Source organism: Gracilinanus agilis, chromosome 4 (genome assembly GCF_016433145.1).
Source record: "Gracilinanus agilis isolate LMUSP501 chromosome 4, AgileGrace, whole genome shotgun sequence".
In the NCBI taxonomy this organism is placed as follows: Eukaryota; Metazoa; Chordata; class Mammalia; order Didelphimorphia; family Didelphidae; genus Gracilinanus; species Gracilinanus agilis.
Window position 1 is genome coordinate 500777964 of NC_058133.1, and position 12388 is coordinate 500790351.

The 12388-nt window shown below is 48.0% G+C and overlaps 1 protein-coding gene across 1 annotated transcript in view; it reads right to left on the minus strand.

Moving 5' to 3' along the window:
- Positions 1–12388, minus strand: part of ELN (elastin) — a 186656-nt gene that overhangs the window by 38724 nt on the left and 135544 nt on the right. The window contains exons 13-22 of the mRNA XM_044675622.1: positions 11854–11925; positions 10100–10129; positions 9346–9417; positions 7356–7397; positions 6660–6728; positions 6042–6086; positions 3509–3589; positions 2052–2102; positions 837–941; positions 157–201 (exon numbers count right to left, since the gene is read on the minus strand). Of these exons, the coding sequence (XP_044531557.1) occupies positions 157–201; positions 837–941; positions 2052–2102; positions 3509–3589; positions 6042–6086; positions 6660–6728; positions 7356–7397; positions 9346–9417; positions 10100–10129; positions 11854–11925 (612 nt within the window). The remainder of the gene's footprint in view (positions 1–156; positions 202–836; positions 942–2051; positions 2103–3508; positions 3590–6041; positions 6087–6659; positions 6729–7355; positions 7398–9345; positions 9418–10099; positions 10130–11853; positions 11926–12388) is intronic.

A 12388-nucleotide genomic window follows, 5' to 3' on the forward strand; every position in this document is an offset into this window, starting at 1 on the left:
ATTCTAGCTGCTGGCTTAACTCCCATTGCCTAGCCCTCACCACTCTTCTGCCTTGGAACCAATACTTGGTATAAATTCTAAGACAGAAGGTAAAGGTTTAAACAAAAAGGAGTCCAGGATGGGGCAGGAGGATGGCTAACTCTAGAAGCTACTCACCATACTTGGCTGCTGCTTTGGCCGCTGCAGCTGGGCTTGCTGCTCCTGGAGAAAGAGACAGGGAGAGAGAAGGGTTCAAGAATAATGACAAAGACTTCAGTTTCCTCACCTGTAACAAGGGGCCAGGATTATATTGCCTTCAGGCTCCAAATCGTAGGAGCTTCAGCCTAGAGCTGGGAGAGATCTTAGAAGTCATTTAGTCTAATTGCCCCCTTTTACAGGTGAGGGAACTGAGGCAGTAAGTGTTAGAGGTCAAATTTGAACCCAGCTCTTTGGATCCTAAAACCAGGGCTCAGTTAGCTGCTTCAGACTGCCTCCTATCTGTGAGCATAAGAACAATCACTGACTTTATGTTTTATGGTTTTGCAAAGACCTCTCTACATATATACCCTCATTTGAGTTGCTCATCAGTCCTGTGAGATAGGCACTATGGCTGTTCTTATTTCTGTTTTACAATGGAGCAATCTGAGATTCAGAGAGAAGTTATATTTCTAGTTAGCATCAGATGAGAGATTCGAATCCAAGTCCTCCTGGTTCCAGGCCCACTCTACCTCACCACCTCTAACTAAGGAGACCACCCCATTTTCTTCCTCTTTCCACACTCAGCTACACAGACAGACAGACAGACAGACAGACACAGAGTCACAGCCATGTCTGGCTACAGGAAGCTTAGTTCTCACCTGGGATGGCACCAGCCCCTGGGACACCACCAACACCTGGCACACCTGCAACGCTTCCAATACCTGGGATACCTCCAACACCTGGCACCAAGCCTCCAGCAGCTCCTATAAAGAGAGTGGAGAATTGGTCTTTTCATCAATGGCTGAACCATAGGCTGCTAAGGAGACCCTCTAAGCATCTGAGGTGGGGCTGGGCTGGGGGAGGGCGCAGGAATCCAAGAATGGTTTCCTTTTCCTGGACCAGGGTCTAAGTTCAAGCTACAGGAGGAACTGGGTGCATGAGGCTCAGAGAAGGTGCAGAGGGGACACGTTACCTGCCTTCATGTCTGAAGAGCTATCGTGTGGTTGGTGGATTAGACCCATTTTGCTTGACCCCAGAAAGTATCAAGGGTCAAGGAGACACATTTGTTTGCTATCAGGCCAAACCCTCCAACAACCTGGAAGGTGTGGGCCAGCACAGTTTAATTTCTTTTTTGTTTTTAACCCCCTACTTTCTGTCTTAGAATCAATACTGTACGTTGGTTCCAAGTCAGAAGAGGGGTAAGGGTAGGTGATGGGGGTTAAGTGACTTGTCCAGGGTCACACAGTTAGGAAGTGGCTGAGGCCAGATTTGGACCCAGGACCTGCCATCTCTGGGCCTGACTCTCAATCCACTGAGGTATCCAGCTGCCCCCAAGAATTCCATTTTTTGATTGATGGGACCCAATGTCTGTACAATTCTACACAATGCCCAGCCCATCACCATGGACTTTCAGAACTCCAGATGATGACAAAGTACAAGAAGAATCATACTCCAGGTGAGGGGCACAGCAGGGAACTCTAAGAATTCTAAATCCTTGAAAAGGGTATAATAGCACGAGTTTCCCATGGTCAGAACACAAATCCTCCCTGGAAGAGACCTCTCCTCCATGAGGGAGTTAAGAAGTTCAATGACTTGTCCAGGGTCACACAATTTGTGTCAGAAGAAGGACTTGAAATAAGGTCTTTGAGACCAGCTGTCCATCCACCCCACCAAACTGCCTCTCAAAGGAACAGAAAGGGAAACAGAAACACACCTGGGGCGAAATCTGGAGATGGGGGAAAGCTCTGAGTCCTGGAAGATCACAGAAGGGGCTTAAGGGAGAGACTCAGTTTCTCAGCCCGGGATCTGGCTTTGGGGAATAGGGCCGAGGCCGGGACAGGGAGGCTGGGGGGACCCTCACTGAGAATACTCACCGTACTTGGCTGCTTTAGCAGCGGCTGCTGCTGCCGCGGGGGACCCGGCTCCTGGAGAGACATAAGGAGAGAGCGGGGGCTCAGAGGGTCCGTCCTGCCTTCTGTCCTCTTCCGCTCCCCAGCCAGAAGTAGATAGATGTAGAGAAGGTGGGGCGCCCCATGGGGGGTGGGACACAGGAGGACCCACCCAACACGGGCCTCGCTTCCTGAGGTCGGGCACCGGCACTTAGCTCCGCTCTGACTCTCTGCCAGCACCTGGGACAGTGCTCTGTAAGCAGATTCTGGCATTCATTTATTGCTCATTTCTCTTTGCTCAGGGCGCCATGTTCTTTCTTTGCCCTGAGGCATCGAGGCACAGCCAGCACTTAGGCTGGCGCGGGATTCCAGGTGTAAGCTCCTACAATTTGTGGAGTAGCTCCGAGATAAATGGGGTTCAGCAAAACCATTGAGAGCCACTGCAGGAAGCACCTCATCCATATTTGTTGAATTGATTGGAGGGTACAGGGTGGTGGTTGTTGTTTTTTTAAGTCTTACCTTCTCTTTTAGAATTGGTTCCAAGACAGAAGAGAGGTAAAGGCTAGGCAGTTAATGGTTAAGTGACTTGCCCAGGATCACACAGCTAGAAAGTGTCTGAGGCTAGATTTGAACCCAAGACCTCCTGACTCGAGCCCTAGAGGTCTACTCACTCAACCACCTAACTGCCCCCAAACCAACCTTCTTGATGTTCCTGGAACACTCCATCCCCACAATTCCCCCTTGCTGGAATGTCTTTATCACCTGAGCCTCTTGGCATCCTTCATCTCCTTCAAGACTCAGCTCAAGGATCACCTTTTTCAGGCAACCTTTCTTCTCTCCTGCCCCCCCCCCCCCCATCTCTCCCTGAAATTAGCTTATATTTGCATATATTTTGCATATATTTCCATATGCACACATGCCCACCTCCACGGAGTGGAAGCTTCCTGTGGGCAGGGAATGTTTCCTCTTTGTCTTGGGATCCTCAGTGCTTTTTTTTTTTTTTTTTTTTTTTTTTTTTTTTTTAACTAAATCCTGATTCATTGATAACTTTCTTGATCACTTGCCAGTGTCCCCTCCGCAAATTAACTTGAATTTCACTACTATGCATTTTGTATGTTGTGAACATGCTGCTTCCCCTCAAACAAGGGGAGTTTCCTGAAGACAGAGACAGCTTCATTTTTGTCTTTATACCCAGAGATCTAGGACAGAAAAGGACCTCAGAGGTCATCTAGTTCAATTCTCTTTTGTTCCAAAGGAGGAAAATGAGGCTGAGGGAGCTTCACATCTGCCCAAGGTTACCCAGGTGCTCTCTCTGCACTCAGGGGACTCCAGTAGACAGTCATGTGCTATCATTCCCTCTCAGTCTCCAAACCTGTGCTCATTCCTCCCTTAACTGTTCTCTTGCCACTCTTCCCCTACACCCTTGCCCATAAACACTTTACCAGCAATGCCTCCGATGCCAGGAAGTCCTCCAGTTCCAACTCCAAAGCCTGGAAGTGCCCCAGGTCCTCCTGCACCAGCACCTGCAGAGACAGACAGCCCTCTGCTGCATCAGCATCCGGGGAGGAGCAAGGAATGAGGGGTGGGTAGGCAAGGGGTTCTGGGAACATCCTCGAAGAGCTGGACATTTTATCCATTTCAACTCTATGAAGGGCATTAAAGGGGCAGCCCCCAAAGGCAAAATGCAACCCCATCTGGCTATTCCTTAGAGAAAACATGAAAAAAAATACAACAAAACCCCCAATGTGTCCATTTTCAACACACTCATTAAGGGACTTGTATGTTTTAAAACAAATCCCACTTTAATCACAGTCACATACTGAGAAACCGCAGGCAGCCCAGTCCCCTGGCCAGAGGGGCCTCAGCAGGAATGTTTGAGTGTTCTCTTCCCAGTGTTCCTAAGAGTTGTCCAACTTTGTAATATAACCAGTCTTTTGGATTTGGCTGCCCTCCTCACTCTGCCTGCCCCTGCCCCCCCCTTTTCCTGCTCTCCCATCTCCCATTAGAGAATTCCATTCATCCCCAGCCCCCTCTCCCCACCAGGGCTGATGTCTAAAAGGATGACCAAGAGAGGGAGGGTGGAGGCGCTTGAGGCTGTGGTCTGTGGTGTAGGACGATTGAATAGAATCAGTCTCCAACTCAGATATTAATACTCCCTCCCCCCAACTGTACAGACCACATATGTCCTTTCTTCCTGGGGCTCAGGAGACTGGGAGGACACGGGCAAGTGTAGAAGGGGAAAGTCCTCAGAGAGAAAGGGGGGGGGAGAATGGGACAGATTCAGCAGAAGAGGGCAGGGATGGATGTTTCATTTTTGTCCCCCCAAATGCCTCCTCCCCCAGCACCTTACACGTTGCCTGATTCGAATTCATCTGTGATACCGCCTCCCTCCCTTGCCCAGGAAGGAAGAAATCGAATTTGTCTTGTATTCTAAGAACTTTGTGATGGGGTGAGATCTTCTATAGTGGACTTGCCCTCCATACTCAGTGAATAAAGGGACCTGTTGGAGAGGGATTCTTCACTTCCATTCAACTGTGATGCTACTGATATATGGATACTATAAACCCAGCGCTGGGCTAGACTCTGGGAATTCCAAGCCAAAGAACTCTCCCTGTCCTCAAAAAGCTTGCATTCTACTGGGGGAAACCACAAAGCAATTTGGGGAAGCGAGAGAAGCACCAACAACTTGGGAGATCCAGAAGAGCTGAGGGCAGACTCGGGAAGGGAGTTCTAGAGCTTTCATGAGGCAGATGCAAGAAGAGAGAGAAGAAGGTCCTGGCTAGATGGCCTCTGACACGACAAGAGGACCAAATCCTATCCCAACTCCTATAGAAAAGATTATTTAGAGAAAGCAGGCACTGGGGTTTAGTGGGAAGAAAACTGTTAGGAGTCGGGGGGACCAGATTCTAATCTGAGATCGTCCACTAATAGCTGTGGGACCACAGATTCTCCAGGCCTCAGTTTCCATCTCTGTAAAATTAGGAGGCTGGAATAGATGCTCTTTCAGGTACCTTCTGACTCCAGACTTCCAATTTGGCACTTTAGTGGGAGGGGGAGGACACAAGGTAGGTGGGGCTGGTCTAGTAAGATGACATGAAAACAGGGGGCAGTTAGGTGGTTCAATGGATAGTGCACCAGGCCTGGAGTTGGGAGGAACTGGGTTCACATATGGCATTGACACTTCCTAGCTGTGTGACCCGGGGCAAGTCACTTAACTCTATTCATCTAGCCTTTGCCCTTTTGCCTTCAAGTTGTTACTAAGACCAAAAGTAAAGGTTTTTAAAAAAAAAACAAACTACATAATAACAAAAGGAAAAGCAAGTCCTATTTTTTTAAGTTCTTGGAAGCTTGTTTCTTATAATAATCCGGTGAGTTAAGTGCTATTATTGCTCCTATTTTACTGATGAGGAAATGAAGGCTTAGAAAGGGTAAGTAGCTTGTTCCATGCCACCTAGTTCAGAAGTGGCCAAAGTGGGATTTGAATGAAGATCTCTTGGCCTAGTCCCCCAAACCTTGTGCCCTGTGTGGAAGAGGGGAACCCCGATTAGGGCTTTGAAAGGGCTGGGGTTCAGGGAATCCTAGAAGAAGGAGGAGCAGTTTAAAGAAAGCCTGGAGTTGGCAAGGATTCTGGGGCATCAAGGGATGGGGGCCAAAGCCTGGAGATTGGATGGAGGAGAAAGGTGGGGGTCCTCTCATTAAGAGAACAAAGGAGAGGGGCAACTAGGGGGCTCAGTGGATTGAGACTCAAATCTGGAGCCTGGAGGTCCTGGGTTCAAATGTGACCTCAGATACTTTCTAGCTATATGACCCTGGGCAAGTCAATTCACCCCCATTGCCTAGCCCTGACCACTCTTCTGCCCTGGAACCAATACCGATTCTAAGGTAGAAGGTGAGGGTTTAAAAAAGAGAGAGAGAGAACAAAGGAGGGAAGGGGGTCCAGGCAGAGTAGGGCAGAGTATTAAAAGATTCACTCACCGTATTTGGCGGCTTTAGCGGCTGCGGCGGCCGCAGAACCAACTCCTGGATTTGGAAATAAAGATTCAGCCATTGAGAACATCTCCCAAGAGACCCTTCCCGCAAGGCACAGAGACCCTGCGCCTTCAGATCTCTGATCCCAAGACCCAGTGGGACGGGGGCTTTGAGATGCTGACCAAAGGCATCTGCCAGTCAACTTGGGGAGGTGAGAGTCGGACCCTGGCTGAATGGGGCCTGTATTGGAAGGGATCACCCCAGTGCAATGATCAATAATATGGAAATAGGTCTTGATCGATGACACATGAAGAAACCGGTGGAAATGCCCGTCGGCTATGGGGGTTGGGGGGCTGGGGGGAGAGAGAGCGAGAACATGAATCGTGGAACTGTGGAAAAATGTTCTAAAAATAAAAATAAAAAAAGGAAGGGCCTTGGTTCCTGTGGAGATCCTGTCTGTAAAGTGTGGCTCACTGGCCCAGCAGGGGATTCTGGTGCCTGCAGAGGATCCCAGGGGCCATGGGCTGGGGGGTTTGCTGAAGTCTGACAAGTGTGGCTGGACGCCACGTATCTGACTGAGATGATGGTTCCGCCACCCTCTCCAACCTGAAAGTGGGACCATACCTGTTCCAGTGGGGTAGCCGGCTTTTCCCGCACCTGCCCCAGCTCCGCCAATCCCGCCTGGGCCATAACCTTTGGGGACAGGAAGGAAGAGAGTGTTGGCTTTTTCTTTACTTGTCTGTGGACCCCCAGTAATGACTAGAAAGTCCTTGGGGACAGACCACTTGCTTGGTTTTTGCCTTTGAACTTAGAGCATAGTCCTGGCCACAAATAGGCTTGTTTTATTTTATTTTTTAAAATTATTTTCCCCATCATTGTCAACTCAACCAATGCCATCAGAGGTGCTTAAACAAAGGCTTGGTTGATTGAATGAATGAATGAAAAGCTTCTGTGAATAATGACTTTGTTATGGGCTCATCACTCAGCAGCTATGTGTTCTAGTGACTTGAGAACTGGCCTGGAGGGTCAAGAGGACCTAGGCTGAATTTTGGACCTTTGATACATGCAGGATGTATGACCCTAGGCAAGTCACCTTACTCCTCAGGGCTCTAGAAATCTCTCTTAGATCTGAAATTCCAAGTCACAGGTAAGAGGCTAATCTGCTTTGCTGGAGGCAATAACCCTGAATATTGCTTCCCAAGGTGAATCTAGCCCCCTTCCCCACTCCCAGGCACATTTAACTAGACTGATCCTCATTGATAGGTGGGATTCTAGGACCTTCCGGGAACAGGAAACAAAGGGAAGCCTTAATTCACTCACCATAAGGCAGCTTTCCAGTGCTGTAGGGCAGTCCATAGCCACCTGAGGGGAAGACAAGAGGTGGTCAGGAGATTTTCTCCATGCATGCTCACCTAGGTAAGTCCAGGAGATCTGCTGCCCAGAGAGCATGATTCCAAGGGATGACAGGAAGGAGCCTCTGCCCCCAACATCCCTCTCATTTTCCAAGGGATAGTTGCTGAGTCAGTGTGGAAAAAACCATGATGGGTAGGGAGCAGCTAGGTGGCTCAGTGGATTGATAGTCAAATCAAGAGGTCCTGAGTTCAAATGTGACCCTAGACACTTTCTAGCTGTGTGACCCTGGGCAAGTCATTTAACCCCCATTACCTAGCCCTTACCACTCTTTTGCCTTGGAACCAATACGTGTTGAGTCTAAAATAGAAAGTAAGGGAAAAGAAAGAAAGAGAGAAAGAGAGATAGAGAGAGAGGGAGGGAGGGAGGAAGGAAGGAAGGAAGAACTGAAAGAGAGAAAGAAAGGACAAAGGAATGAAAGAGAAAGAGAGAGAAAACAACAAAGAAGCAAAGAACTGAGAGAGAGAAAGGAAGGAAGGAAGGAAGGAAAGAAAGAAGGAAAGAAGGAAGGAAGGAAAGAAGAAAGGAACATAAGACCAGGATTAAGATCTCATGTTGACTTCTTATAAGCTGTGAGATCTTGGACCAGTCATTCATTCATCTCTCTGGACCAAAATTAGGATCATAGATTCATAGATTTACAATTGGAAGAGACTATCTAGAGATCACCTACTCCAAATCTTTCATTTTACAGCTGAGACTCAGCCCCAGAAGGTGAAGTGACTGATCCAAAGTCACATGGCTCATTAGCATAAGAGTTGGGATTCAAACTCAGGGCCTCTGTGTCCAAACTGAAGGATATTCTGAGTAAAATGATGTTTTCTGAGATTCTTCCTAGCTATAAATCTGATGACACTCTGAGATTCCTCACACAGGAACTAGAGCCCTTCATTCCCCAATGGGGGCTCAGGCTCTGGTGGTGGACAGCCTTAATAGAGGGAGAACAGAGACTGACCCCCAGCCTCCCGGAGGTGGCAGCCTTTCCCCAGCTCAGGTTTCAATAGGAAGAGGGGGAAGAGAAAGCATCATAGTACTCTACCCTAGGAATTGACTCCCCAGAGATAGGGTTGGAGCTCTGAAGGCTATGACCACTGAACATAATACTTGCAAATACAAAAATTCACAGTTTTGTCAGTGGAAGGAACGCAGGCTCTGGAGTCAGAGGACCTGGTTTCAAATTCTGTTCCTCATTCCAATTGGCTGTGTGACCTTAAGCAAGTCACCTAATTTTTCAATGCCCTAGGTTATTCTCTAAAACTAGGGCACCATGATTTAAAAAAACAAAACAAAACAAAACTCCACCACATCTTACGCCTTAGAATCAATGCAAGGGATTGGTTCTAAGATAGGAGAGTGATAAGGGCTGGGCAATTGGGATTAGATGACTTGCCTAGGGTCACACAGCTAGAAAGTATCTGAGATCAGATTTGAACTCAGGACCTCCTATCTTCAACTCTCTATCCACTGAATCACCTACCCGGCCCCTACATGTCTATATTCTCAATGCCATAAATCTTACCCCTTAATGGCTGGTAGATGCTAATTTTGGGATACGAAAGGTCACCTCTGCTACCTCTCTCAAGCTCAAAATGTGATACAGTCACACACAGGGGCAGTGTTTTCAAATCTTGTCTTTGGCAGGAGCACCTGAATGTAAACTCTGATCTCTTACTAGTTGTGTGATCATGGGCAATCCACTTCAACTCTCTGAGGCTCATCTGTAAAATGGGTATGCAGACAAGCCCTTGAAGACGTACCTCCCAATGTTGTTTAGAGACTCCACCGAACACGCTATAAACCCTTCAGTGCTATCTCGACGTTGGCGTATCATCAGCGTCATTGCCCTAGCTCTAGACCAACTTACACTCTACCCCAGACCCCCAATTACTTTGTGCCTTACCTGGGAGCTTGGGGGCTTTGATAGGATAGCCGAGAGGGACTCCTGGCTGCTGGCCTCCAAAAGGTCCAACTCCTAGAAATCAAAAGAAAGAAAATCCCCAGTCTAGGATCTTCCCCAATCTGGCTTTCCATGACTAGTTCTCATGGCCGCCATATGCCTAACCGCCCTCAGGCCAGACTGGCTTCCTTGTTGTCTCCTCCAGCCACCAAACTTACTCTTCTCTCTGAATATTTGCCTCTGCTGTAGCTGGCTCCCAGGATGTCCTTTCCCTCCTCTGTCCCTTTTTAAAATCAGTTCTCTTCTTTGAGACCCACCTCTTCCAGGAAGCCTTCCTTTCCTACCCAGTTCCTCCTGACCTCTCTTCCTCTTTAGCCCTTCTACATCATTTATTTTTTGTGCTGTCACTTCAGTCCTTGGCACTGACTGTCTACGATCGCTTATTTTTATTTTCATGTATGAGAGTCTTGATTGAGACCAGAAATTCTGCTGGGCACAGGGGCGTGGCTTGCTCCCCCCAAAGTACCCAGGACAGGGCTATGTCACAGCGACTGGCAGTTCTTTGATTTGGAGGTTCTTATGTCTTTTCCCTGGCTAAGAGGCTATGGGAAGCTTTGAACGACTGATGTCTAGGACCCCAGCCCCCAAGAGGCTTTCCCCCTCCTCTCACTCCATCTTGCCTACAAGAGGGAACCTGAACCCCTGACCTGGGGAGATCTCACTTGGGCTAGGACAGGGCCAGGAGCAGTTGTCTCACCTGGGATTCCTGCAAAGGCTCCACCTCCTCCTGTAAGAAAAGAGAAATGAGTGGCTACCTGCCACTGAGGGTGTCAAGAGCATCCTGGGAGAGCAGAGCTCAAAGGGTGAAGAGCTCATCTAGAGGAGAAAACTGAGGCTTAGGGAGGGAGAAAGGACGTAGCCTGGGAATAGACAGGAAAGAGTGTTTCTAGGTTAGATTGTTGATACTTGGTGCTGTGGATGTACCACTTCAGTTTGGAGCAGCGGAAGAGGCTGGCTCTGGAGTCCGAGGATCTGGGTTCAAATCATCTTCCTACCTCTGTGACCTTGGGTAAATTAGTCCACCTCAGATTATTTAAAAATCCAGATATTTTCAGTTTTCACTGGGATGTTTGGGGTCTGCCCCCTCCCCCCCAACCTGTCAATGTTGGCCAGCACCTCAGATGGGACACCGTGAAATTTCCTTTCCAAGGATTTGGCCCTAATAGGGCTGAGGTGTGTGCCCAGAAGAACCACAGTCATAGATAAGAAGCCAAATTTTATCCTTGAAAAGAGAGGCATCTGGAGTCCAGAGGACCTGGGTTCTAATTTGATCTCAGACTCTATGACTTTAGGCAAGTCACTTAACCTCTGTTTGCCTAACCCATGCCATTCTGTCTTAGAGTTTTTACCAGGACAGAATGGAGAGGTTTGAGAAAAAAAGAAAAGAGAAACATGGTAGAGGGAAGAATGCTAGAATTGCAGGGCAACTGCCTCTGCCACTCTCACTGTGTGACTTTGACTGAGTCATTTTACCTCTACTGACCTCAGTTTCCTCATATGTAAAACTGGAACAATAATCCTTGCCCTGCTCTCCAAGAACTATTATATGGATCACTAAAACAGTCTTTGCAAGTCCTTTAAGAAGCTATAAAAAGAGATCATTCTTTTAAATGTTGAAATGTGGGTATTTCCCCTGAGCCCTCAGTGGGAAAGGATTTAAAATGCTTCTAAGATAATTGAAATACCCAGGAGGACTCAGATGGTTGGCGACTAAATTAAACAAGTCTTCCATCTCCTCTCTTACTCTCCCACCAACACCCTTCATACTTCTCCCATAGTTTCTGTCTGATGTCTAAAATTTACCCATTTGAGATTCCTTACTTTGATTAGATTCCATGATTAGGAATTCATTCCCTTAATTATTATTTCATCACTTTTAAAATGCTACTATAGAAGGCAACAAGGTGGCTCAGTGGATAGAGAACCAGGCAAGACAGAGACAGCAAGTTCTGGGTTCAAATCAAAACTTCCTAGCTGTATGACCCTGGGCAAGTCACTTAATCCCCATTGTCTAGACCTTGCCACTCTTCTGTCTGGGAATTGATAATTAGTATAGATTCTAAGACAGAAGGTAAGGGTTTTAAACTTTATTTTTTTTGGTTGTTTTTTTGTTTTAAGCCCTCAACTTCTGTGTATTGGCTCCAAGGCGGAAGAGTGGTCAGGGTGGGCAGTGGGGGACAAGTGACCTACCCAGGGTCACACAGCTGGGAAGTGTCTGAGGCCGGATTTGAATCCAGGACCTCCGGTCTCTAGGCGTGGCTCTCCATCCACTGAGCTACCCAGCTGCCCCCAGGGTTTTAAACTTTAAACTCATCTCCTTTTTATCCTTGCTTGATGGAGATAAACCCCCAGTTCTGGGGAGATTGTTAGAGCTACTGGCAAGGGGTGTTTAAGGCACTGGTTTGGCCATGGGGCAGGATCGTAGGCCTTTTTCTTCAGTTAGTCCCTTACCTGGGGTTTTGGACTTGACTCCAGTTCCAGTTGGCACCCCTGGCAGGACTCCTACTCCGGGGAATCGGGCTCCTGAAACCCAAAGAAGGCATGTTCGCTGAAGACAGAAGTGCAGACCCTGGTCTACACCATCCCTCACTCTCTAACCAGAATAGGGGTGGTCTCTGGCCTCCCATGGGCCTGGCCCAGTCCTGCCCATTCTGTGTGGTGCCCCCCAAGTCTCATGCTCTTTGGGAAGCCTTCCTTGACCGCAGGGGCCAACAGCGAGTTCCCCCTTCTCTGAGCTCTGACGGACACTATTGTCAATATGGAGCCTGTAGAATAAGACCAGTGGACAGAGCTCTGGGATGGAGCCAGGAAGACCTGAGTTCAAATTTGATTTCATTCCCTGACTAGCTGTGTGACCCTGGGCAAGCCACTTCATCTCTGTTTGCCTTGATTTCCTCATCTGTAAAATGGGGATTTCGGGGGGGGGAGGTTGTTGTGGTTGTTGTGTGTGAGATAATATCTATAAAGGACTTTCACAGCTGTGAAA